General features: G+C 41.1%; 1 protein-coding gene across 2 annotated transcripts in view; it reads left to right on the forward strand.

Moving 5' to 3' along the window:
• adamtsl3 (ADAMTS-like 3) overlaps positions 1-27,054 on the forward strand; it is a 154,682-nt gene that overhangs the window by 2,085 nt on the left and 125,543 nt on the right. For both annotated transcript variants that reach the window (XM_058629116.1, XM_058629118.1), the window contains exons 2-3: positions 1,441-1,540; positions 23,783-23,902. In XM_058629116.1, the coding sequence (XP_058485099.1) occupies positions 1,475-1,540; positions 23,783-23,902 (186 nt within the window). In that variant the 5' untranslated portion in view covers positions 1,441-1,474. The remainder of the gene's footprint in view (positions 1-1,440; positions 1,541-23,782; positions 23,903-27,054) is intronic.

Genomic DNA, 27,054 nt, shown 5'->3' on the forward strand with positions numbered 1-27,054 from the left:
GGTGTTGAGGCCAGCAATGAATCATTTCTGAAATCACAATTTAAAACCATGCAATTACAAGACTGCAAATGTAATTGAAACCAAAGCGGCCAAACCGTATTAAATAATCTCAACCGCAGGCTGATGTAGGCTAAACACGGGAGCTCACTGATGACAAGCACGCAAACGCATGTGATTCTTTGTTGTTCTACCACTCTTTTATTATCCTGTACATGCTGCACATTAGACTCCACTCCACAAAAGGCTCATTATACTCATGTCAACAAAGAGGGAAACAGCACACAGTAAACAAAAATAGCTGTTAATGCGGTCAACAAGACTGTGCTCACCCTGAGTCATGACCGACAACCAACAACCAGTGCACTGTGCACCATTTCCAGCAGTTAGTAAATATGCAGAACTTACATTTATGGCTTCTCCATATACAACAATCACATTCTCCATCTTGCATTAGGATATAATACACTCTTTAAAAAGATTTTATTTTCACCTAAAAATCAAAGTTTGTTGCGTTTTCAGTGCCGTTATATGAGAGTTTACGGATTCTGTTTGGTGTGATCTGCAACTTCACCACTAGATGTCACTAAATTTCACACACTGGTCCTTTTATGTTTTTATATGGTCTCATGTGTTCATTTTTCCAGTCTTTTACACAATAAATGTTGAAATGAAGATGACTTTCAAAAGTGATATTGCCAATCAGATTGTAATGCAACACTTAAAAAACTAAGTACGGGCCCCAGATCTGTCAATTATTTTCACGATTAACTGATTATCAGTGTTTTTCAAACCTGGAAATGCTGATGTTCTTGAATGTCTTGTTTTACCCACAAACCAAAATGATTCAGTTTCTAATGATTTCTTCTGTTTATATGGAGCAAAGTAACCAAGAAAATATTCACAGAAATCTTGTTTTCATCATGAAGAAAGCTTCAAACTGATTAATCGCTTATCAAAATAGTTGATGATTAATTTAGTGATCGATAAATAATTGATATGAATTGAATAACTGTTTTAGCTCTACCCTCAGCTTCTCTGTTACCAGAGATGAGCCCATAAGATACTCGGGATCCGTATCCGACACTGACCCTAAATTACTGTATCAGATATCAGGAAAGATAAAAAAGTAAAATCAGATACCATCCATTGATCCTAAATATACCACCACCATCATGTGACAAGGACCTCAGGGAGGGCTGCACACAGTAAATGCATCAGCACAGATGTTTTAATACCTGCTAAGCTGATTAAAAGACTGCATTGGACTGATACCGGTGTCAATATATGCTCATGGTTGTGATATTGGAACTGTATCGGACACAGGAAATATCAAGCCATCCTTGCCTTATGTTACCTAGTGTTTTTTAGCTTAGCTTCCTGCACAATGTCTAATATTTGGGATCTCTAATTTCATTTGTTGTGTCCACTTTATGTCCACAGGCTGGGGCTCACGCTGACGTGGTGAAAAATCCGGATGAAGATGGAATCGTTTATCCTCTGCAGGGTTTTCCTCCTCATCCTCATGCTTCCCTCTGTCCAGGTAATGAACACAGTGGGATGGATGGATGGATGTGATTTTTTGCTTTTTATAATCTGACTCTGCATGATATTAAGAAACACACAGAGGCTTTGTTATACTCCTGCACGTTCAGCGTCGACGTCCGCTCACAGTGGCGCCCGAATCTTCCCATTTACTGGTGAATAAACCGAACGCGGACCCAATTAGAGGCAGCTTGTCAGGTTTCACGCGGCCCGGCATTCATATTCTCCCCCTGCAGCCGCCGTCAGCCGTGAAGCTAAGTTTGATCAGACTCGCCCCAAAATCAAACAGTTTGCACATGCAGGTTGAGAGGCTGCAGTGTGGAGCGCGGAGCGTGATGATCACTGCAGACTCGCATGCAGACATGTGTATGAAATGTGGACTCACCTTCTTTATATGCAGCAACAACCCGAGCACAGGATTTTCTCCAGCAAATATAGCAGCTACTTAATCCCTGCCAACAGACCGCCGTGGACCCGGTGTTCTCCATGATTAAATCCACAAAGATCTTTATTTGGATCAGGTTTCTTCAGTGGAAGAGAAAGAAAGAGCTTATGCTGACATATTTATGGGCTGTTTTGATATTTTGTCACTCTGGAGCCATTTAGAGAAGTAAAAGTGTTTTGTTTTTTTTCTTTTTCCGTTGCATCTATTTCCAGGAGGCTGGGACTCAAGCCTTTTGCGAAGTTTACTGTTGGTCACTTGATATTCTGGTCAAGTGGGAATTTAATTTTGAAGGTTTGGACAGGTTATTCACTGGCCATAAATTGCCCACACAGCCACAGCGTGGCTTTTAAAATTAAACAACATTCTTTGCTCTGAGACGCTGGTGTGTCCACTGGAGAAGCTGAACTCACACTTACACACACCAGCACTCGAGCACCATTTGATTCTACGCGCTTTGGTATCAGACACGTCATTTTCTATTACTATAGAACCTCCTCTGCGTGGGCGGAGTTGTCATAGCACGGCTGCATGAAAGTGCCGTGATGCCGTTTTATATGCGACACAAACTAGTGACGAACAAAGCGGTTGTTTTCAGTGTACTGAATCATTAGATACAGTTAGTTCAGTACTTCCTGCATGATCGGAGCACAAACTACGGCTGAACGGGTTGTGATTCGTCTCACGATCGCTGGGTTCCTGCAGTGCTGGCGCTAAATACTCCACACTCCTCTGTTAAATATTGATATTTGAGAAATCTCCTTGCTAAAATGTTGGAGATTAACACACGTTTTCAGGATTTCTTGAATCTTTTTAACTGATCTACAGTTCGGCATTGTTCGGTTTGATTCTGGTGTCGGACGTCGCGCTCATGACTCTTCCAATGACGACACTCTCTGACCACTCGGTGTCTGACAGTCTGTCCACGTCACATTTTAGTAGTAATAGTAGTTAATACGAGTACTCAGGAGCAGCATCGGACCCTAGTATATGCCGGCAAACTGCCTTTTTGTTCATTTTTGTGGGCGTGTCTTTGTGTTTTCAGTCACACTTTAACCTGTTTGTTAAAGTATGACAAACGTTGCCTCCGTCTGTGTGCATATCACAAGTCAGATATGCCAGAAAAATCACAATTAGCTATTTTTTCAGCCCTTAATTGAAAATGGAAACATAATATTGGCATATAGTGTTTTTATAGCTGTTTTAGGCCGTCAAGGTGCTGACAGGGAAGTCTTGAGGGTTATCACGGGGAAGAATCAGTGCACAGTGAGGCCCAAAAGTGGTGGCTCTCAGGCTGCTGTAAAAACACCTGCCAAACTACTCAACAGCAGCTCACAGTACGTTTCACTGTGTCTATGTTTTGCCATGGTGACACACACATACACAGATTATTAAGGTGACAGTGTCGGTAAGAATCATTTCTCCCTCATGTTCTACTTTATTTCTAGTTAGTTCATATGTGTGACAAACGATCTGTATGAAGTGTTGCTGCTGATACTGATTTTTCTTTTTCTATGATGTTTTCCGGCATTTGCCACCTGTCATGACGCTTTACTGCCTCCTTCTGGATTTAATGTTCCATTACAGTGTCCTAGTGATCGCCCTTACAAACATAAACATGCACATATTTGGGTTCAAGGCCGAAGGATCAGAGTCCTTTTTAATGTTAAAGGGATAGTGCAGGTTTTTGTTTTTTTTAAAGCATGGTTGTATGAGCCACTGAGTCATAGTCAGAGCTGACTGGTCCATGTGAGCCCCTCCCTACACTGGGAACCATCCTAACTACATTTTTGTAAAAATCTATGACAGCTTAAGTCTTTGATATTATAAGAATGTGTTTGCTGCTTTACTTCACTGTTAGCCAGCATTTTTCCTTCTGGAAGCTCACTCCAAAGTCACCAAAGTCTACAGCGAAAATCAGCATTTTTGACTTGTGGGTCACTTGTCAGCTGCTGCGTGGTTTGTTGAAGGAATACTTCACCGATTTGCATTTAGCTTTGTATTACTAGAATAGGGGTAGTGTTTTTGAAAAATTGTGCTTCCTAACCTCAGTTTCCCCTGAGTAGAGAAATATCTTCATTCTTCTTTTTTTGTTACATGGCCACTTGTGACACTTGGTCCGAGGCTTGCAAATGCAACGCTAATTCCACGCTTTTTAGACCCACTCATAGGGGGACGGGACCTCATTCCCAGTAAACAGTGTCTGCCATCTTTGCTAAGTGTCCCTGGTGGACACGTAACAAAGAAAAGAATGAAGATATTTCTCGACTCAGGGGGAAACTGAGGTTAGGGAGCACAATTTTTCAAAAACACTTCCCCTATTCTAGTAATACAAAGCTAAATGCAAATCGGTGAAGTATTCCTTTAAGTTAGTTAGAGCTGAAACGATTAATTGACAACTATTTTGATAATTGATTAATCGGTTTGAAGCTTTTGTCATGATTAAAACAAGATTTTCCGATTGTTTAATTTCTTTGCTCTGTATAACAAAGAAATCATTAAAAGTTAATCATTTTGGTTTGTGGACAAAACAAGACATTTGAGAACATCATCATTTCCAGGTTTGACGAACTCCGGTCAACATTTACTAAGGTTTTTTGATATTTTATGGACCAAACGATTAATCGAGAAAATAATCGACAGATTAATTGAGTATGAAAATAATCGTTAGTTGCAGCTCTAAAGTTAGTGTAATTTAGGTCAATCTGACTGACAGGGGAAAAAAAACCTTTACGCATTCATTTATTGAGACAGGTGTGTGCAGAGAAGAAAGTAGTAAGGAGACTCACAGCACATCCATGAGCAGTGCATTTTCTATCACTCATCTTTCATACCCATTCACACGCTGGGGTTAAGAGTCTGGCCCAAGGACACATCGGCATATAGACAGGCAGAGCCGGGAATTGAACCCACTTGTCTGGTAATGCTGTTCTGTTTAGGTTGAAAACATATGAACTTAATAATGAAAAAGTTTGTCAGGACTATTAGTCCTCATGTAGACCAAAACCAGGTCCTAATGAGGCGGAACCTAATTTCGGAGGAACTAGTTAACTTAATAGAAGCAGTTAATGTCCCGTTAAAGCATAACTGCACGAACCTGCGTGTGTTTGAATATATTAGATCAATCTGTCGCTCCTCCTCTGTTCTTATAACATTTATCAGGCTGCTCCTCTTCACAGTGACTCGTCCTGGCTTTACATTCATGCGCTTCATGATTGAGCCCTCGGACGAATCTCTGACAGATAGAATGGAGCAGAAAAAAAAAGGTAAAACAGCCGAGTAAAGGAGGAGAGGCACATATTTGCACCCTGTCAACATGAAACTCTGACCTCACATTACCGTTGCTCTGTGCTGCATGCCTGAAGATGATGCAGCAGTGCCCACACTTTTATTTTAGTAAGACTGGATTTTGTCTGGTTTTTTTTTTTCCCCCACTGGAAACTGAAGTTGACATAGCAATGTTTTTCTCGGAGTCCAGGCTGTAACAGCCTTTATTTGATCAGGTAAATCCCACTGAGATTAGGATTAATGCTGAAAAAACAAACAGGAAAACAGGGTTTTGGATTTGCGCGGGGCATCAGCCAAGTAAAACGGAACGCACATGTACTGTACATGCAGAGAGGAAAAGAGGGGGCAGAGGTGAACAGCTGACAGCAACTGTTCACAGCTCTCTAACTGTAACCAAAAACCTTAATCACACTCTTTTAATCTCACCAGCTGTTCAACAAGGCCTGAACAATTCCAAACAATTAGAAAAGCAATATTTCCACCTGCTCTGATCCACTGCTGCGTGTTTTACAGCCAGCAAAAAGGAAAGAGAGCTTCATTTGCTGCATATCTTTTTATACATTTCCAGCTCTAGGCGTCAAACCTTTCTGTAGCATCACTTACCTGCAGGCGATGAGTCTACTTCAGCAGCAGAGCCATGATTGATGTCCCTGTCCTCCACTCAGTTTCACTGTATTTATGTCAGGACTGTTATTTACTTCACTGATATTTTATATTTACCAGAGGGATGTCATAGGATTCAGTATATGCGCTGCTGTAAACGTTATTAAATCTTAAAAATAACCATAAATAATAACGCAAGAGCATTTTTTATCGTGCGTGTTCCCAGTGGGGGTGTAAGACGTTAACAAGGCCTCTGCCCTCCAGTCGTGTTTGTGATTTTTATTGGACAGGATTTCACTTGGAGCGAGGACAGCTGGTCTGGATTGGGAACCTCAGAATTTCTTCCCTGCTTTCTGCTGATTATGTGGTTCTGTTGACGTAACTGGACCGGGATCGCCAACGTTCACTCGGGAGGTTTGCAGCTGAGTGCAAAGAGGTGTGGACATACAGTAGACTGTGCACTGCGACACAGATGCCCACTGTGAAGCCTCGAGATTTGTGAATGTACGGGCGCCGTGTGAGCTTCTACAACCAGATACTCATAAACCTCTTATTGGATGATACCAGTCGTCAATCACGCTGGTGTCCGCTTATATGTGCCATGATTTATTGTCTATTATCTTCTAAAATCATGCTCTATTGACCTGAAGCTACAAATTAAGACCATTAAGTATAAATCAAGTGTGAATTAAGCTCATTTGGTGATTAGCTCATTAGCTCAGCCCACCTGTGACAGACAGATACGTGCACTCATCTCATATTAGAATTTTATGTTACATGACTCCAGATGTGAAAGATATATATATATTTTTTAAATGTTTTCACTCCTGCGTGGCTAAGATTGGTTTACATCGTCATTTAAACCTTTAACACCTAAGCCTCAAAATGCTTTTTGCTTATTTTAACCATAAAAGAGGAGGAAAATGCCCTGTGAGTGAGTGCTTCTGCCCATTTTTGCGGAACAACTTATTTACAATTTACTGCATGTTAAAATAGTGTATTAACAATTTAAAATAACAAAAAGTTTTATTTAGAAAAAACACTGTAGTCTTTGTCTCATTGTCTATAAACAGGCCAAAAATGGAATCTATATACAGGTGTTTTTCTCTCTGATGACAAAGGCGCAGATTCTCCGGCTTCCTGCAGCGGCGTGAAATTACCGTAATAACCATAATAAATTGACTCATAATTACGGTAATGCAAATGTGTCGTCTTCGGTACGCTCGGTGTTAAAGGATTAAAAATGAAACACTGCATTTGTACGTAACTTTTACTGTTAAAAAAAGGTCTGAAGGGACCTTTGGCCTGCATGCCATACACCATTCAAAAGTAATTATTTTTGCAACCAGGAGAGTCGCCCCCTGGTGGATAACTGCTACTTCCATCCTACTTCCCCTTTGCTTCTCCTTTGAAAGAATAAGTAAATTTTTTACGCAGTGCCAACATGGACAAACAGCTCCAAGTCTGAGGTCATAAAAAAACGTAGAGGAGTTCAAGCATCATGGGATGTTATTGACACGTGAGGGAAGGATGGAGTGGTAGACAGACAGGTGGATCGGTGCAGCGTTCGCAGTGAAATGCACTGTGTCGGAGAAGCAGCGGAGCTGCAAGGCAAAGGTTTCAACTTATCAGTCAATCCGAGCTCCAACCTTCACCTGTGATCATGAGCTGTGAGTAACGACTCACAGAGTGAGGTTGTGGAGACAAGCAGCCTGAATGATTTTTAGCTCAGACTTAGAGAGCGGGGCGAGGGGTCTGAACAGTCAGGAGGGGAACTCGAAATAGAGCCACCGATGAATTTGATCTATCGTTTTATAAAGTAGGTCATTGGATGATGTGATAAACGACGTTCATTAACAGAGATAATTGCTGAAGACTTATTTGTGCCTGATTACTGCGTCATCACCAACCCATTTGTCCCTTTGAACGCTGAGTGTGTACCCAGCTCCCCTGATTGTCACTGAGCGCTTTTGCTCCATCTGTTTATTTTTTATTTTTTATTTATTGCGAATGAAGAGAGAAACACTGACGCGCTTAAATCTGCAAGCTCTCGAAGGCAGCACCATCTCTCCTGCTGATATTAACTGCACCGCTGCAGTGTGAATAATATGAATGTATGAATAATGCTGTGTGATGGATGAGCTCCACAGCTGTTTGTTTGCTATTAAAGGTGCATTTAGCATTTAGGTTATTCACAACAATGCCGTGCAGTAAATGGAAATGTGCGCACGATGCAGAATCTGTGTTTTTGTCATCATCTTTCAAACGGTTCTTATAGAAAAATGACTCAATCGATGTTATATACACATTGCAGTTTAAGAAGAATAAACCAATACAGTCAATGAGTCAGCGTTATTTTAATATTTAACCACATGTGCCCTGCCTACTTTGGATGAAGTGGCACTTCAGTGGTGTAGAAAAGCTAAAGTCAAGATGCCAGGTCAGTGCTGTGGTCGCACTGTGGTTTCAGTTGAAAGTAAACAACAAAATAGAGATAAATGAAGCTACTGAAAAGTACATAATGAAAGCTGCGGCGTTTGAATGTGAGATTGGACGAGAGACTTCACTGCTCATTATGCAGTCCATCACGTCCACACACACATGCACACACAGCAGACGACAGGATCACAAATACTCTACATTTAAATGACTTAAATCAAATATTATTAGAAAGAGAGAGACTTCAGTGCTCGTCATTACTTGGTCCAACAATATGCACACACAGCAGGCCGCAGTTATATCAAGAAATAATGTGCTGTATCTGATTTAACTATGAAAAGTTATGACATCATATATCATAAAGATAGGCATCTTTACTTCTAGACCAGAGGTGTCAAACTCGAACAGAGGTGGCTGAAATTAAAAACTGCCCAAGTCGGGGGCCAGACGAGGTCAAATTATATAAAATTCAGAATAAAGAAAGCTTGTAGATTAAGCAAAGAAACAAATCAGAGATCAAATGTGAAATTAAAGATGTGAAGAAATATTTGAAGATATGCTTTTCATAAAGTCAAATTAAGTGATTTACCCATGGAAGACCCATGTATTTGAGTTCAGTGACTGTGTCAGGCGGAGTCTATGCTCCGGTCATGCAGGAAGTACAACTTATATTTTTAATTAACCGACTCTGATGATTCAGTACACCGAAAACCTCTGCTTTGCTCGTTTGTTTCGCATAAAAACGACTTCACGGCAGTTCCATGCAGCGGTGCTATGACCACCCCGCTCACGTCGAGGAGGTTCTGACACCAAAACGGAAATTGCTTTACTCGTCACTCGTTTGTGTTGCGTGTAAAACAATGTCACGTACTTAGAGGCTCGTAGAGTCGTGCTGGAACTGCACAGCGGAAAGCGGCGCATGTGGGGGTCACGTTAGCACACCCTCAACAGGCGTACAGTGGTTTTTACTCCATATTCAGCGGTGCACAGTTGCCTGGTGATAACGTGCAGTCATTGCCGTTCAAGGGAAACACAAGGTTTCTGTCAGGCTATTACCTTGTTTAGTTAAATGGCACTCATTACATTGAAAACAACATTATTTGTGATTAAACTAATGTTTGTTGGGTAATGTTTTGGCACCACCCACGTGTGTGATTCTACTTCTTAAATGGGAGCTCACACCTCTCCCAGTGGGAGCTCAACTCCCACTGGTTGCCACATCTCAACTTGAGTCATGGTTATAGTTATTTCTCTTATTATGTGTCTGTACAAAGCACTGAGCTCCACTCTTAAGTACATACTTTATCACTGGGGCTGCAACAATTAGTCAATTAGTCAGGGACTAGTAAATTAATCACCTATTATTTATAATAGATTAATTGGTTAAGTTCTCTCATTTCAACTTTATCAAATTTGGTTTGTGCTACAACATTTGAGAACCTAATTTTGGGGTTTGCCGAGCACAGATTGACATTTTCTTTCACTATTTTCAGACATTGTATGCATTAAACAACCATTGCATGCATTTTAATCTCTAAAAAAAAACCTAATTTTTAGCTGTAGCTGCACACAGCCGTACATACAGTGTTTCCTAGAGAGTTGTTGTGCGGGAGAAAGCTATAAAAGGTTCAGTCTGTCTGCATGGGCGCGTGATGGCAGGCGTGCAAGCGAACATGAAGCAAACATGAAGCAAACAATACTGCAAATCACACTGCTCAGAGATTTACAACGCTGCAGGGAGCAGCATATGAAGAGACCTCTCATGTTATTATGAGTCGTTTGAAAGAGGTCCTCTTTAAACGAAACAGGACGAATTAGAATATGGTGCGCAGTCAAAGTCTGTAGAATAATAATGGGAAACAGAGGAGTGGTGTATTTAATTAAATGCTAATAGCGTTGGGCGCCAACGTAATGGACAAATCTCTGGATGTAACATCCGTGTCTGCTTTGATCAACAATTAAAAAAACTTTCTCGCCTGGAATACATTTATATCTACAATACACAGAGTCTGCAGAGCCCAACTTTGTGTGGTAAATTGAGAAGTGATGGAATGTTTTGAGGCCACAGGACTAAAGGGGGCTGGCTGAATTTAAATGAGGTAGAGGTGGTGGTGTGGAGGGTTAAGGGAACATGCTTGGCTAACTGCATGGATTATCACAAGCAGATGTGGGATCAGAATCACGCCTGATTGCCTTTTATTGTCTGGGAGCTTTTCGAGACAAGATTTAGAGCTTGGGTTTCATTGATTCTCCCTTTTCTTCTCCTGGATTTGTCCTAATATAACCCATCTCTTTTTCGTCACTGACATTTCACAAAGCTTTGTTCCCTAACTAAAAATAAAATGTTAAGGACTCAGGGACTAAGGAGGGAGGACAAAGCGGACATGATGCCTCCGAAGAGGAGATGGCAGAGAATGAGTGGTGGTGGAGAGAGGAAAAGGAAAGGCTAAAGTGAGAGCTGCTTCCTGTTGTCCTGGCCTTCCTGGTGCCAAGCCTCTTCCTGCCATCCTTCAACCGTCACGCAGGGACATCTGTTCATAAACCAGCCATCAGTGGCAGCTTTGCCTCCTCATAATATCATGTGCACTTGTGCCAGCGCGTTCACCTTCTGCACCCCCCCCCCCCAGCACCCCGCTCTCTCACCAGCACCAACTTCCCCTTTTCTGCACACTGAACAACAACAACCGGACAAAATCACCAAGCTTTTTCCTTTCACCCTCCACTGAAAACAGCATTGTCTGTGATGCCAATGAGCTATGAGGTATGACTTCGAGGAATGCCGTGGCCATTGTGTGTACAAATGATGACAGAGCTGGAGGAACTGCAGGGATCAGCTGAGGAAAAGAAGGGAAGAGGCACAGAGAGAAAGAGCAACAAGAAACTATTCTCTACTGGAATCCTTTTGAGAGATTACCTCGTGTGTTTTCACAGGATGTCTTTACACTAAAAGAACTCTAAATCCATGACTACTTTTTCTAACCCATTTAAAGGGATAATTCAGGCCACACTGCAACTGGTACATGCGACGCTCCGTCCTCTAAACACACAGAACAGACGTTGTTCAGAAAAAGCTTTGTTGATACTGAGAACATCGTGTCGGAATAATAATCATAATAATAAACATAATCATAACAATAATCTGTGCAGGTGGGTGAGTCGATTATTGACACGTACGCCAATGAATCAATCTATGAGAACAAAATTGTTGGTGGTGATTCTTACAGTACTGTGAGGTAGGGGTGGGGATCACAGGGTGCCTCACCGTACGATACATGGTCCATGATACCAATAATATCCAATCATTTTTTTCGTATCGATGATCATATTGCATTTGGAAGGGCGACAATGTATCACCAAATCAATATTTTGACCCACCCTTACTGTGAGGGCTGCAAACTTTTTTCTCAGACAACTTTAGTGACTACGTTACTGATTTCTATCAGTGCGTCAGTTTCATTATCTCACCAAATAAGACCAAAACGTTAAATTCAGCCTTTACAAAAGTCCATGATGAGCTCACTGACACTGTGTGTTGGAGAAAGGACATAGAGTTACCCTTTATTAAGAGACAGGCTGAAAAAGAACGAAAACAAGTCATGTTTGAAGCCTATTCCTGAAACATATGTAAAGGAAATCCTCGGGTTAGTCACGTTTAATTTGAACCTGACCGACTGTGATCCCAGCCTGTTGAGCTCTTATCGTGGGTGTAAATCTGTGAAGGGTTCATGGAAGTGGAGGAGCGGGCGTGGGGCCCCTTCAACAACTTTCAGTGAGTCTCATGATCACAGAAGAATATATTCTATTATGGCTTGTGGATCTTTGAAAAGAAGCGGCCCATGACAGGACCTGTGCTGTGGTTTTAATTTGACAAATGTGAGTCCATGACATTGTCTCTGAGGACAGGCTTTCAGTGTCAGTCACCTGAGCCTATGGTCGTCTACGCTCACACGCAGCTAACCTAAACCCAGACAAGGAATGAAGTTATCCATCTGGAATAATGTCATTCTAATATTATCATTTGAACTGAGGTAATCACCTGCGTCATCCCCAGTTTCTCTCCTTCCTTCTAGGCCATGAACAAGAACTGGTTCATGCGTTTGACTTCATTGACTTTCAGTTTGTTCTCTTACTTGTTAACCTGTAATGTTTCCTGACTGCCATGGATTTCTACCTCCTGAGGGAGCTGCTCGTAAGCAGAAATTGCAGCGTTATAGATACAGATTTAGATCAGTGGGTTACATACATTTGTTTAAGTAAGAAGCGGAGGCCCTGGATGGCAGCAGAATACCATATAAGACTGAGAAGTCTTGGAATTTACTTTGAACATCTAGAAAGATTATCAGTAAATATCTGCTATCAAACATGTATGTACAGTGAAGGTCAAATGTAAAGTAAAGTAAAGTAATGTAAAATTTCTTTATTTGTGAAATCGTTTTTTTTTTTTTTTAAAGTCCTATTATAAAAAAATAGCAAAGTATGTGAAATTCTGTATCAAAATCATGAAACTGAAGTATCAGCTTCACAATACAGTCGGACGTTATGAGCCAATACCTCCACAGTAAAGCCCGTCATGTGATCATTTTAACTTCATACAGTAACACAAACTGGTTCCGCTTCTAATGGATCGGGAACACATTTTTCCAGTTTTAATTGTGATGGACAAGCTTTTACTCACTAACAAACGAAGAAGCTAAGATTAAATTCCCCACAAAGCATCTTCATCGACACAAAACACAGCTTCAACACCAAGCAAATAAAATGAGGGTATTATAAAACACCCACATCCTCGTTCTGTTCTGTGTGTGACACGGTGCACTTGGTTTTATTAGATTACACCTGTGCAGAAGCAGACTCGCCAAACTGTATCCAGAGGGTGATCCGACCTGCCGGAGATGCCATTCTGCTCCTGCTACATTATATCACACATTATATCATGTATGTGCCATTCCACTTTATCCTTCAACTGCTCTATTCGGAGTAGCTCCGGTCGGAAAATACCCCTCCTTCTCGCCCGCCGTGTCATTCTGAAAGGACCGGGCTCCGCCGTCACGCGCTAGGTGGATCGGGAAAGTCGTGACACATTTAAAACTGGAGGAAATAAGATATCATACTCAGGGCTCCGCTGCTAAATATCATAGGACATGGCAACCCTTCCTGGACTATTTTAAAGGTCTTCCATGTACACAGTGTGACAGACTGAGGTTTTCTAATGTAATAATTTGTGGGTTTACATAGCGGTGGCACCAGTGCATCGTCGAGCCGTGTATAAGGTTTCAACAATAAGCTTTATAAGTGTTCAACAGTATAACTTCACAAATCAGTAATTCATAGTCTCTTCACGCCTTCTTTTAGCAATAATGTTTTTTTAATAATATGTATACAGTGTTCAGAGACAAATCTCTGACATTTCAGATTAGCTATAATGTCAAAATCAATCCGGATTTGCCTGTTTAGTGTAGACAAAGGATTACTGACAATCTGGGAAAAACAAATAGGCACGTGGGGCTGTCAGTTTAAAAAAAGGATCAAGTTCAAAGTAATTTACAACAACCTGTGATTCGCACCAACATCACCGCTCTCCCCTAATACTTCTCAAGAGTTTTCAGTACTTTATCACTTTATTAACAATTGTAATCATTGCAACATTATTAACACTGCTTCTAGTGTCGTTCATAACACACAACCTTAATCGCACCACAATTCAAATATAAGCCGTAAGCTTCACTAGATTTTCGTCTCCATGAGGAATACTGGTCCTGACAGCGTCAGTGTGTATGCCCAAGTACACACACACACACACACACACACACACACACACACACACTCTGTTCCACAGTCAGCCCAGGTTCAGTGTCAGCTCTGTTTTTTTAGCTACAGGTGAGGAGTGAAAAGATCACTGTGTGTCTGCACACAGCTCACACACAGACTGCTGCGAGCCCAGGCGTCACCGGTCACCTCTTCACCCCTCACAGCTACTGCATACATACTTTATGAGTGCATGTGTGTCTGCGCGTGGATGTGCAGATATCGAGGAGACTGAAAAGCTCATTCATACAAACAGACAGTATGGCCATTCACTCTGAGCTGTCAGGCCTGTTTCTCCGCTGCTCTGGGGCGCTGCCAATCAGCTGGTTTGAATCTCTCTCTCTCTCTCTCTCTCTCTCTCTCTCTTTGCTCTCATCCTCTCATTTTTCTGTTTGTCTCTAACCACTCTCTTTTCTCTCTGTCCCTGTTCAAATCAAACGAGATGTCTCCCATGTGTGCCCTTCCCTCATACCTACCTCTTCAGACCCTGGTGCACACATCTCTTCATATGATGCTGTCATCGGAGAACCTCTCATCACATCTGTCCATCGGAGGTGTTAAAGGGAAAGTTCAGGAGAGGCTGTATGTGGTACTACTAACCAGCTTTGTCTTGTATGGTCCTACCTAGGGCTGGGTGATGTGGCTGAAAAGCATATCATGATATAGTTCATCCATCCATCCATCCATCTTCTACAGCTTTATCCTCCATGAGGGTCGCAGGGGTGCTGTGCGATAGGCGGAGTAAACCCTGAACAGTTTGCCAGTCCATCACAGACACGTATAGAGACAAACAACCACCCACTCTCACGATCACACATATGGTCAATTTAGAGTGTCTAATTGATCTAATCCCCATATTGCATGTTTTTGGAGTGTAGGAGGAAACCGGAGGACCCGGAGAAAACCCACACACACACGGGGAGAACATACAAACTTCATGCAGGCTGCAAGCACGGTTGCTACTTGGTTACGAGGGAGGGACTGAGTTTGCTCTGTTTATTTTTAAACAAAGTTGAGTGACTTTATTGAACGTCTTATCAAAAGATCTTTCTACCGATAGCTCGGAAGTGTTTATCGTGATATGCATGTTGTTATCGTGTCATCGTCCAGCCCTAGTCTTACCATTGTTTCTTGTATTAGTCCATCCATATATAGCCTTTTTGGCTCTCCATGGTTTGCTTTGTAATGGTCTGATCTGAAGTTTCCCCTGCAGGGTGTGTAGGTAGGATATTGATATCTGTGTCAACTACATAAAAAGAGTAGCCCACTAATAAATTCCACGAAGAAGACAGTTTTGAGAGAATGCTGCAGCCTGAACAGAAATACACTGCCATCATGCCATGTTGTTGAACGGAAGTAGGCGCTCCACCCTTTAGGAGCCAGACCACTTTGGATGGTACCCAGACCATCGGGTGCCAAAATATGGGACGATATGTGTCTATTTTGGTACCCTTCTCAGCATTTGACAATGGAAAAGCAAATAGCTGTGTCATGTACTGAACTGAGGCAAACTGTACTGCGTGGTGTGTTTTTATTAAGCCTACACCTTGGGCCTCTGTGTGTCACTGGTGGACTTGCTGTATATATTTAGACATGATGAGATCAAAGCCTTTCGTCCCACTGTTACAGCCTCTATAATAAGAAAAGATTACAGTAGTCGGCCTGGGACTCTGGAGGAGGTGAGGGACACACTCATTTGCAACAGCTCATTTACAAGTGAAATATACAGGAAGCATTTTTCCAGGTTTTGTGAATATGATACATAGCACTGAGGGAAACTATAAAGAAAGAGTCAGACTGAAGAAACAATTACTATATTTTTTCATAATAAAAGACACATATCCTTTTGTTAAAGGTACAATAGGTAGTTTTTCTTTGCCTCCTTGAACAATAATTTTACAATAATAATTTATTGGAGATAGAAAACAACATGTTTGCACCCTACTGTTTACAGCCTTTGCTAATTATATCCAATAACAGAGGACTAGTTTGACAAATCACAGCACAGTTTACTGACAGATTGTACTTTTGATTGTCATTTCAAAAGGTCTAGAGTTTCAAAGATGGAGGGTCTGCCTTGGTTTCATCTGCTACATATGAGACAGTTGCATTTGTCCTTACTCATCCGATGAGAGGACATCAGGAAGGAGAACTGAGATCCCAAAATGGTTTGATAGTCAACAATCCTGCACCTGCTGCAGTTTTAAAGCCTCCGTGTCCTATTGATTTTTGTTTTCTGACCGTCCTTCCATTCTAAAGATCTACTTCTCCATTTTTAATAATGTTATTTTGTCATCATCATGATTTTCCAGTGGACTTTATCATTATAAACATTCACATCATTGATGTGATACATATTTATTGGACTTGACCTTGGATTGTTTCTCAACTTCTGCTTAAGAATCTGTGGTCAGTCCCTGGAGCTGAACAAATTAGATCATGCATCCCCTCGTGATGTAAACAAACCTGCTGTACAGGAGTTTTATAGTCCATCCCACATGGTAACAACTGCCCTTTCTGGTGCAGTATGTTGATCCTTTGGGATGGGGATTGCCCTCCTGGTATTATTATCCTTCTATTGGCTCCTCTGAAGTGAGCCAGTGATCCTGCATGAGCCAGCCACTGCAGGGCGAAGGCTCTCCTGACACCGTCCTTCCCGTGGTGTGTGAACTCAATCAGGACAACTGCAACGCCACTCTGCATGGCAACAACTCTGTGTCTTCACAGCGAGAAACTTGACTAAATAACACACACTCTCTCTCTGTGTGTGTGTGTGTGTGGCCTGTGGGTAATGTTCCATATGCATTACACTGTGTTTAGAGTGCAATGTCAAGTGCAAGACTGGATTTGCAGTTGAAAGCCAGGGACACATCAACATGTAGGCTAATGAAGCATGGGATCAAACCCCGACCTTCCAATTGGAAGAGAAGACAACCTCCTCTGGCATTTGCTCTCCAAACCTTAATCTCTATGTAAGTCTTATGAGATGATAACTGTTGCATTACTGTCAGTGTGCACCAGCATTTATGCTTTGCTCTCCAAATAGACTGTTTACCTGCAGCCTACCAAAACCTGCTCAAACATGAAAACAGCCCCCAAAGTATTGTCCCTCTTCTGCAGATTATGCACATTCACATACAGAATCTTTCACATACAGAGATTTCTGCAGGTTTTAGTTTTCTCTCGCCTTCTCCCTCTCTATGGGTTGCCACAGCTGATCACCTGCTTTTTTTTCAGTGATCTGCATATTTGATTTTGCAGAGATTTTTTTTTATGCCTCTTTTGACGCAGCCCTCTCATTTTACTGGGCTTGGGAGTGTCAAATTAACCCAAGCAATGGCAACTGCATGGGTACCTTGCTCAGCCCCTTGACCTGTTAGGATTGGAACCACTAGGCCATGGGCTGCCCATGTTAGATTTATTCCATCTCAGTCTTGCGTGTAGTGAGGACCCTCTTTGACATATTGCTTTCCCTAGCCCCTTACCCTAACCTAACCACCTAAGTACCTAAACCCAATTCTAACCGCAACCCTAAAACCAGGATTTAACCCCTAAGAAGCTCTTTAAAAAGATGTGAGGACCAGATAATATGATGTTTTTGTACGCTGAAAAAAGGATATAAGACACTCTAAAATGCACATTCCTGTCCATATGTTTTCACATAGTAATGGAAAATAGCAGCATTTTAACTTAACCTCACTTGAAATGTCTTAACCTCATATATAGTGATTTACTTTATGAGGACTGGATTTGTGTCCTCAAGTGTCCATAATGGGACTGTGTAAACAGATTTAGGTCCTCACAACATGAGGAATTCAAGATTCAAGATTCAAGATTCAAAGTGTTTATTGTCATATGCACAGTAAAGAAACACGTTTCCCTGTACAATGAAATTCTTACTTTGCTGTCCACTCAAAAAACACCAGCATAAAGTAAGAAAGAGATGCTTTTGTAAAAAAAAAGTATAAATATACATAAGAAAAATATAAATATTACAAAGAAAAAAAAAGTATAAATATACATAAGAAAAATATAAATATTACAAAGAATACCAAGTACATACACACTCGCACACATTCACACACACATAGAGACAGATGCTGTAACAGTAACAGATGCTGGATAATTACAGCTGTAGTGTGAAACTCACACAGTCACTTTTAGAGTGTCACATACAAACACCCTGCAATTAACTATGTAAATGCAAGAGAAATGAGAAACAAGTGTCAGTCAGACTTCACCAGTCTGAACGTACATGCTGCTGTTTACTGAGCACTTTGGTGTTTTGTTCACCAGCAGCTGAGACTCTGAAGACAGCTCTGACTGCAGTGAGTAACAGGTTGGAGGACGAAGCATAAATGTCTTTTCCAACCAAATTGAATTATCGTTGCAGCCTACAGTGAGGATGGAGATTTCTGTGCGCATTAGTATTAGTTAAAGTGGTAGTTGAAATGTGGTTATATGGCCGGCGACGCAGTCGGAGGGTGTGTTCCAGGATCACTGGTCTTCCAACTCACTGCAGTTTTTGAGCAGCAGGTTCGCAGCAGCAGTTCAAGAGGCTGCCTTCTGGTCCTGCAGGCTACGGTGTCCGGCCTGCAGGACCTAGAGGAGGAGAGCGGCCTTTGTACCCCAGGCTGTTCTCCTTTTGAACTCTCTGAACTCCCTGAACTCTCTCAACGCTGAACTCTAATTCTCCACAAGGAATATACCAGGAACCAGCTCGAGATACGGACGCACACTATCAACAAAAAAAAAAGACATTCTACCCTCTTAACGAAAAGCTCCCCAAATAAAATGTACACGACAGCTTATAAGTCAACACTATTGTGTAACAATGTGTTTGCTGCTTCCCTGTGTCTGCAGGCACTTTTTAGTTTTATCTTCCCAATTTTCTGGGACTCGAAGTCGCCTGTTCTTTGAAAGGAAATGCAGTCGTAGACGTGCATACTGTACAAAGGGTTTACACATTTTACCTTCACTGTAGTGACTCCTCTTCTGAAAATAATGATAATAATAAATGGTAAAGCTGTTTTCCTGTTTTCAGTCAAAGCCTCTGATAACCAGCTGAAGAACACGGTGGAGGATTTAGCAGCGAGAGTGAATGTGTGCCAACGTATGACAAAAACACGATTCCGAATTATAGAACTGACCATAATGTTAATTGATATACATGGGCAATTTAACGCAGCTTTGAGTGTGTGTGTGTGTGTGTGTGTGTGTGTGTGTGTGTGTGTGTGTGTGTGTGTGTGTGTGTGTGTGTGTGTGTGTGTGTGTGTGTGTGTGTGTGTGTGTGTGTGTGTGTGTGTGTGTGTGTGTGTGTGTGTGTGTGTGTGTGTGTGTGTGTGTGTGTGTGCAATGACAATACAAAGAGTCACACAGAGGCTTTGTTTCTGTTTTCTGATAAGCTTCTATTTATATTTACTTTCATAAACTGCTGCAGTAAAAGCTCAGCTCTGCTTTTGATCACTGGACCCCGCTGTGTCACTATGCAGAGATACACATTAAATAAATAATGCAGGAAGCCTTTGTCCTCTGCAGAAATGATGTTGTAAATGTGTTAAATGCTCAAAGTGGAGCCTTTCCGAGGCACAGTCACAGAAATGTCAGAAGTCTACCCTCAGACAGTTTGACGGCCTTTAACGCGATAAGTGGAATGGTACTTAATGGTTGAAAGTGTATTACATCTTAAATGTAGATTTTGGAAATTACCTCCTTCGTTCTCTAGTTAACCCATCTGCTGCAATTAGACGAATGTGAAGCGAATCAAAATGTCTTTAAGACTTAAAATCTGTTTCATAATGCGTCTGACTCAGCTGTCAAAATGCTTTTTTTTGTGCCAAGGCTGCACTTTAATCATTCAGTTTTTGATTGTTCTGTTCTGTGTTTCTGTTCTTATGTATTTCACATTTCATTTCTCCAAGGTAACTTTGCTGTTAGTTTCTAGACGCTGGCTGTTGCTCTGTTTTTTATGCGTACGTCTTCCTCACCTGGTTAATCAGTTACGCTTAAACCTCTTTAAAGCGAAATAAAAAAGTAAATATTGACTTTCCTGTAACGAGTCGGTGTATGACACGCTGACTATTTGCAAAATAGTGACCTGTGACACCCCCAAAATAACGCGAACCAGCTCTGTCCCTGGAGGAGGTTAAGCATATCACTGGACGTAGGTAGTAAAATGACATATGCTGACATGTTGCAGTTTGTCCTCTGCTGCTGTAAATTGACCTGCTGCAGCTGATGCTGTGCCCAGTCTGTCAGATTCACCTCAGGCGACCAAGTGTGGAATCAGTAAGCTGATGATAGGTTTTTCTTAATTGATTTCATTTTACTTTAAAGTGATTATTTATTTATTTATTTATTTAATTGAAGCCATATATAATATAGCCATATTGAGTCATGTATCTGTTTGTATTTTCTGGGTTTATTCCTCCTGAACATCGGGGGGCGTAATAGTTAAGGCCGAGGCTGGCCAGAAGAAATTTAAGTTCATGTCACTGATTACAGGTGTTGTTGCTGATTTTAGGGGAAGCAACCAGTTTTTGACTGTGCTCGGAAGACGTGTGTTGGATGTTTACGGTTTAAATGTGCAAATAAATGCATTTAGAGTTTAAGTATAAGAAAGTTTCGCTATCAGTTTCTCCGAGTTACACGTCTGAATAATCTATCAATTTAGCAAACAGTATTAAAACTCTAGGGATGGGATGATAACACTTTTTTGCATAGTGAAGCATGCGACATATATGATTATATAGGATTGTATCTGATTCAAAATGAGTGATTTTTCGTGATTTTGACCAATATCAGACCGATACCAATTCCCATCCCTATTTAATACTAGAGCGGCACAATATGGTAAAAAAAAAAAGAAAAACATCTTATTGCACTTACTTTGATAGATATTGCTTTTGCGATATGATCTGTATGTCCACAAACATTTTCAATTTCTTTTTATTTTCCAATTTAAAGTTTGTCAAACACATTTTCTCATCCAAAGAGCCGTTAAATTCCTGCAGCATGGCTGCGTTTGATTATGTTGTGATTAATTGCGCAGCCCGAAGTTAATACACACAGACATCAATTCAAAAGCCCGGCCAACATGACACAAGAAACTGAACCAAAACACAAGTTGCTTGTGTGTGATCAGCTGTCCTGGCTCTGGCTGTTCTCGAGACTCATGAAGGCTCTTAAAATGAGAAAACATGTGTACAAAACAGTCAAAGCTGGGCGGATATAAATCAGAGGCTTAAGAATGATGCAGACTATTGTGCACACACACGTCTGACAGCTCAGCCTTAGAAGATAATATTAAGTAATAAGTTTAACTCTGTGGTTGATGTGACAAGACGACATAACTGCAGTATTACAGTAATTGTGACCTTGTGTTAGTTTTTTAAGAGAATAGCTGCTGCATGTGACCACGTGTTATTCTTGGGTTTGAAACCTTTATATCCTGATTACGTTAAAGATGACAATTAAGCAAATGTGGATTTGAGAGAGAGAGAGAGCACAAAGTAAAGAGGGGGAGAGTTAGTCAGGAGGTTAGTTCTGACACTGTGCCAGTCTTTAGACGCTCTCCAGGGAAACGCATACCAGCGCCACTTCTGCTGTGTCTTTCTCTAAGTGGCTCTAAAAGCCTGCATGAGACACCACTCCCACTAATCTTAACGGTAGATCATCTCTCACGCACACAGTTCAAGTGGCCTGGAAACACACACACTCAGCCACTCACTCACAAAGTCTCTTTCTGTCTCCCTCGCTCTCTGAGGAGTCCTCTAAATGCCAGATGCCAGATATTTCTATCCACTCCGAGTGCGCAGCACAGTCTCGGTCGCCTCCCAGCCCGAGAGTCACTCACTCATTCCTTCCTGCCGTCCTTCCTTCTCGGCATTTGGATCACGCCGACTGTCCAAAATCTCCAGCTTGAGATCGCTGCGTATAAATCACAGCGAAGCTAATAGAAAACATTGACCGTTCAAGTGGAGCAGAATTGATGACGAGTCCCAGTGGTCATATTGGAGCACAGATTTTCCCTCTTGTGAGATGAGGTGTTGTTTGTTGAGATGACTTCACTGTCGGTTCAGAAAACACCTGTGAGATCCTCGATGGAGGAAATGCTCAGATTACCAGGATTAATGACTTAGATTTGTGTCTGTTGTCATGTCTTACATTCAAATCATGTTTATATCACCTCAGTGTGCTGTCCTGCATGAGATATATGTCTGATATGAAGCCATGCGACATGGGTAAGGACGGTAATGTCACAATCCATACAGCTTTTTGCCTATAGAAGAGTCATCTTTGTCCCTAAATTCAATCTGGATCCGCAAAACCCATTTGACCCATAAAAGATAAGAAAGAAAGATAAAAGAAAGATAATATCGCATAGTATAAGTTTTTTATACAGACATATACAAAATACTGATAGTTTGTTGCAGAAATGTAAGAACTACAAAAAGGAAACCGATCACATTTCGTTGCTGTTTATCGCCAATGTTTATAAAGTAGAGGAAAAAAACTACTTTGAAATAAAACACAGAATTCTGCAGTTGTGCACAGTAGACCTGCCGCAGGTTGCAGACCCCTGAGCCTGTGCACATGCACTTAACACCATCGACCTGCAGCACCAGAGTGGCAAAACCCAAAACCCCCAAAGGAGGAGAGCTTTTTTTTCCTCTTGACCTAAATCTCACTTATTAATTACTGCCACCACCTTAATCTATAGCTTCACTATATCGTTTGTTGTTGTTATTCCAAAAGTGTCTTTGTGCTGTTTCAGAGGACAGTTATGAATCTGTAATGAATGGGAATTGAATTGTAATTGATCAATGCGGCCGGTAATCTGATTATACTGTAGCTTTAATGCACTAAATGAATGTGTGTGTTTGTTTATTTATTATTTATTAATGTGTGTCACCTCGTCAGGATATTTTCTGGCAAACATTGACCTCATCAGGACCAGTAGTCCTCATGGAGACCAAAACCTGGTTCTCATGACGCAGAACCTAATTTTTGAGATTTTTGGTTAAGTTTAGGGCCAAGATTTGAATTGTACTTAAGGTTAATGTAAGGGTTAGCAATGAACTGGTTGTGCCTTATCCAATTTCCCTAAGGGGATTATTAAAGTATTCTGATTGTGACTGAGGTTAGGCGTGTGTGTGTGCATATACGTATTACACATTTTTTGCATGATCACAGTCATTTTTCCAGTCTAAGTTGGATACTTGAGTAAAAGTACAAGTATCTTACCAGAAAAAGTCACTTTTTATAATATTACTTACGTATAAAGTCTTAAAGGACATTTACTGTATTGAGAAGTAAAAGTAAAAGTGTTAAAGAAAAGTGAGGGGTTAGGATTGAGCTAGTCACTTAACCCCTATGTTGAAGCGTGTGAATGGGTGAATGACAAAACTGTAGTGTAAAGCAGCTCATCAAGACTAGGAAAGCTCTACATAAATACAGACCATAATACCAACTCTTCTTCTTCTGATGCCGATTGCATTTGGTAGTAACGAGTAACAAACATAGTTAGAGGAAATGTAGTGGAGAAAAAGTAAAAGTTGCTTTCTTAATATGAATAAAGAAAAGTACAGATACGCACATTTTCCACTCAAGTACATTACAACACTAATAACTAACTCTGTGTGTGTGTGTGTGTTTTGTCAGGCTGCAGAGGATCAGCCCCACAGCGCCGTGTTCCTGCCAGAGTTTGCTCTCTCACCTCAGGGCAGTTTCATGGAAGATGCCACCGAGGATCAGTTTCTCACCTACAGATACGACGACCAGGTCGGTCACACACACACACACACACACACACACACACTCTCGTTTGCAGTCTGATTCATTCATTGCTGCTTCGTTACATTGTTGTACTGTATATGAATTTACTTTTAGGTTTATTGGTGTTTTTTTACACATGAGATCAGCTCTAAATCACTGATGTTACCTGACAGTTTTAGGGCTGATAATTACTGTATACATAGCTTCAATCTCGGGTACATCAGTTGAGTGCATGGGTGTTTTCAAAAGTTCATTTTCAAATGTTTTAAAGACAGACAAAAGCTTCCCGTCACACACACTAAACATGCATCCAGGTGTTACAGATTAACTTTGTACACTCAGCTGATGTTTCAACTTCCAAACTCCACAGAACTGTTGAGGGATTTCTGTGTTTTCTATAAAACGAAACTGGTCTGGTAAGGTCACTTTAAGGGACTTAACTTTCTCTTTACATCTCACTGTCACCGTCTGAGTGGGAATGGATGTGATTTTAGGGGCTTGTTTCAGTTTGATTTTGGCTGCATGTCATGTTTATGAAAAGCCGCCCTTTTTTAAAAAAGAAAAAACAAGCCCTGATTCTCTGATGCTTCTTTTGTTTTTGGAACTGAAAAGCAGAAAACATGTTGGGATGATTTAGTTGACGTCTGAGTGAGTTAGATAAGGTGTGGTCATTTAATTCAGGGACATGTTCCTGTGTTGAACTGATGACTGTGTGATATTACCAAATGTTAGTATGGGTCTGTCATAGGGCGGTAACAATCACAAGAGTCATCGTAAACTATTTTCATAATCGATTTATCAGTTTGGGAGTTTAAAGAATTTCAACAAGTTTTCTGATTTTTCAGCTTCTTAAATGTGAATATCTTTTGGTTTATTTGCTCCTTATGACAAACAAATCATTCAATCTGAATAATTTTGGTCATCGTTTCACATATTGTGACATGTTTGAACCTTTTTTGACATGTTAGTGACCAAACCATTACTGATGATGAAAATATTTGCCGCTCAAGTATTGCATTCTTTTATTTCGTTATTTATTTTTGAGGACTGTGGATGGGCAACATAGAGGAAGCAGTTACCCCCTTAGAACACTTTCATTTTCACCAACTTTATAAACACACCTGTGCAAAAAATTGTCAAAATGTTTGAAATGGGTTTGAATTTGTGAAATTTGGAAAATAAGTCACTTGGCTCATTTTTATGAACAAAAAGAAAAGGAGAATTTGTCTATTTTGTGACTTCTGCACAATTAATTATCTTTATATCACTACTAAGAATGTGATCATAACTTTGACTCAACAACACATAACAAGAAAAGGAGAAAAAAAGAGAAACAGGATGTCCATATAAGGAGTTGTGTATTATTCCCATGGCGACTTACCATGGGTGCACCTGCAGCACAGATCCGTGCCAAATGTGTTGTTATAATGTTCTGATTTAAAGTGTAATTTGCAGTGTGTGTGTGTGTGTGTGTGTGTGTGTTGGGCGATGCTGTGCTGCCACCTAAGGTTCTCAGGTATATAAAGGCAGCAATGTCTCTGTTGGTGTACGGCGTTTGACCCGGAAGGGCAAAGGGTTTTTGAACACTGTGAAGACGCTTCTCATCCTGATGTTTTTATTCGTTGGAAACTGGAAATCGATTGACAACATTCACCCACACTAGGAAATAAATTTCAGTTATTTTTTACAGCATCACCGATAGACACAGTTTAAAATGATGCTTACAAAAGCTATCACACCTGGGGAGCGAATGTGAGCGTTGTATTTGTGCTTTACGTAGGCAGTGGCATTCTAAGTCCTTCTGCTCTAATATATTGTGTTCCTGTGTGACTTGTGCATGTGCTTTGAGGAGGAGAGTGAGGTAATTTCCTTCTCTATGTTTGAGAAAAAAAAAGGCTCAAAACTGTAAAAGGGCTTGAGAGCATTTCTCTAGTTCTCATGGCTCACGGTAAATGAAAGGAGACTCTCTGTGTGGCATAAAGGCTAAAAATAAACCCCAAACTGCATGCACATATGTATGTTTTATGGGATCTGAGTTCAGTGACAGCTACGCGTTGTTCTCCAGGACTTTGCAGACTTTAATTGTCTTCTCTTTTAATTCGATAAAGCAGCACACTGTGGTAAAGTGATCCTTTTGGTTAATGAGGAGATCAATTGAAGCTGAGCGTACACTGTGTTCTGAAGGCCTCGCATCTGACAAATACCATTCAGATGATCCCCCAAATAAAATCCAGAAACCCTGGAGGGATTTTACTCAGATGAGACGCGTGGAGTCTTCTTGCCGCGTGCACTGCTCAGTGTTGCTGATGTACTGCTGTGTGCTGTGTGAGCACTGAGACAATACCAGTGGTGGTTGTGTTGTTTTTGTGAGCCTGTGCGAGTGTTGTGAGTGAGCACAACCTGCAAACATTTCAACCCATTTACTCAGCCTTCTCCCTTCTCCCCTGCTCCTTTTTCTCTGGATCGGTGCTTGGTTAGACTGCCAGACTCACTGGTACCAACTATGGACGGCTCAATATGACCTTTTTCTTGTCCGATATCGCAACCTTAACTGTGTACCAATGGCAACTGTCCTCCATGTCTGGTTGCGGATGATACATATTTTTTAAAGCCTTCCCGGATTTATGTCCCCCAGAAGAACTGAAATTCCTATCTACTGTCAGTTTTGCATTGACTTGAAAACCATTACAGCAAGGCTACAGGTGCAAAGAGGTTGAGGGTGACGGTCCGTTTTTGTGGGCAATGTATGAATAGAATCAAGTGCATCCAGCTTTTTTATTTCTGCTCGGCTTTTATATTTCTTCTATCGTTTTAATGCTTTTCTATTCAGAGGAGATGGAGGCTCCTTTTGAAATATTCAGCACGGCTCCTCTTGTTGCTTCAGTCCTCCGTGTCTCACCGGGGTGTAAGGGCCCAGCTAACTGGGAGACAGCCACATGCTTGAGGTTGCTAGAGAATATTAAGCTTTTGTAGAATATACTGAATGTTTTAGCATGAGATTACACTCGCCAAGCGCTTTATAAGTATACTTCACTCACGCTGGCTCCCTTTGCACATGGCAGTAGAATGCGTTTTTTTTTTTTCTGTGATCAGACAGCGCTTCACCACATGCATTTAACACTGGTATTAACGCGCGTCTCCAGTGTCCACATCAAGAT

The sequence above is a fragment of the Solea solea genome, chromosome 5 (genome assembly GCF_958295425.1).
Source record: "Solea solea chromosome 5, fSolSol10.1, whole genome shotgun sequence".
Taxonomy (NCBI): domain Eukaryota; kingdom Metazoa; phylum Chordata; class Actinopteri; order Pleuronectiformes; family Soleidae; genus Solea; species Solea solea.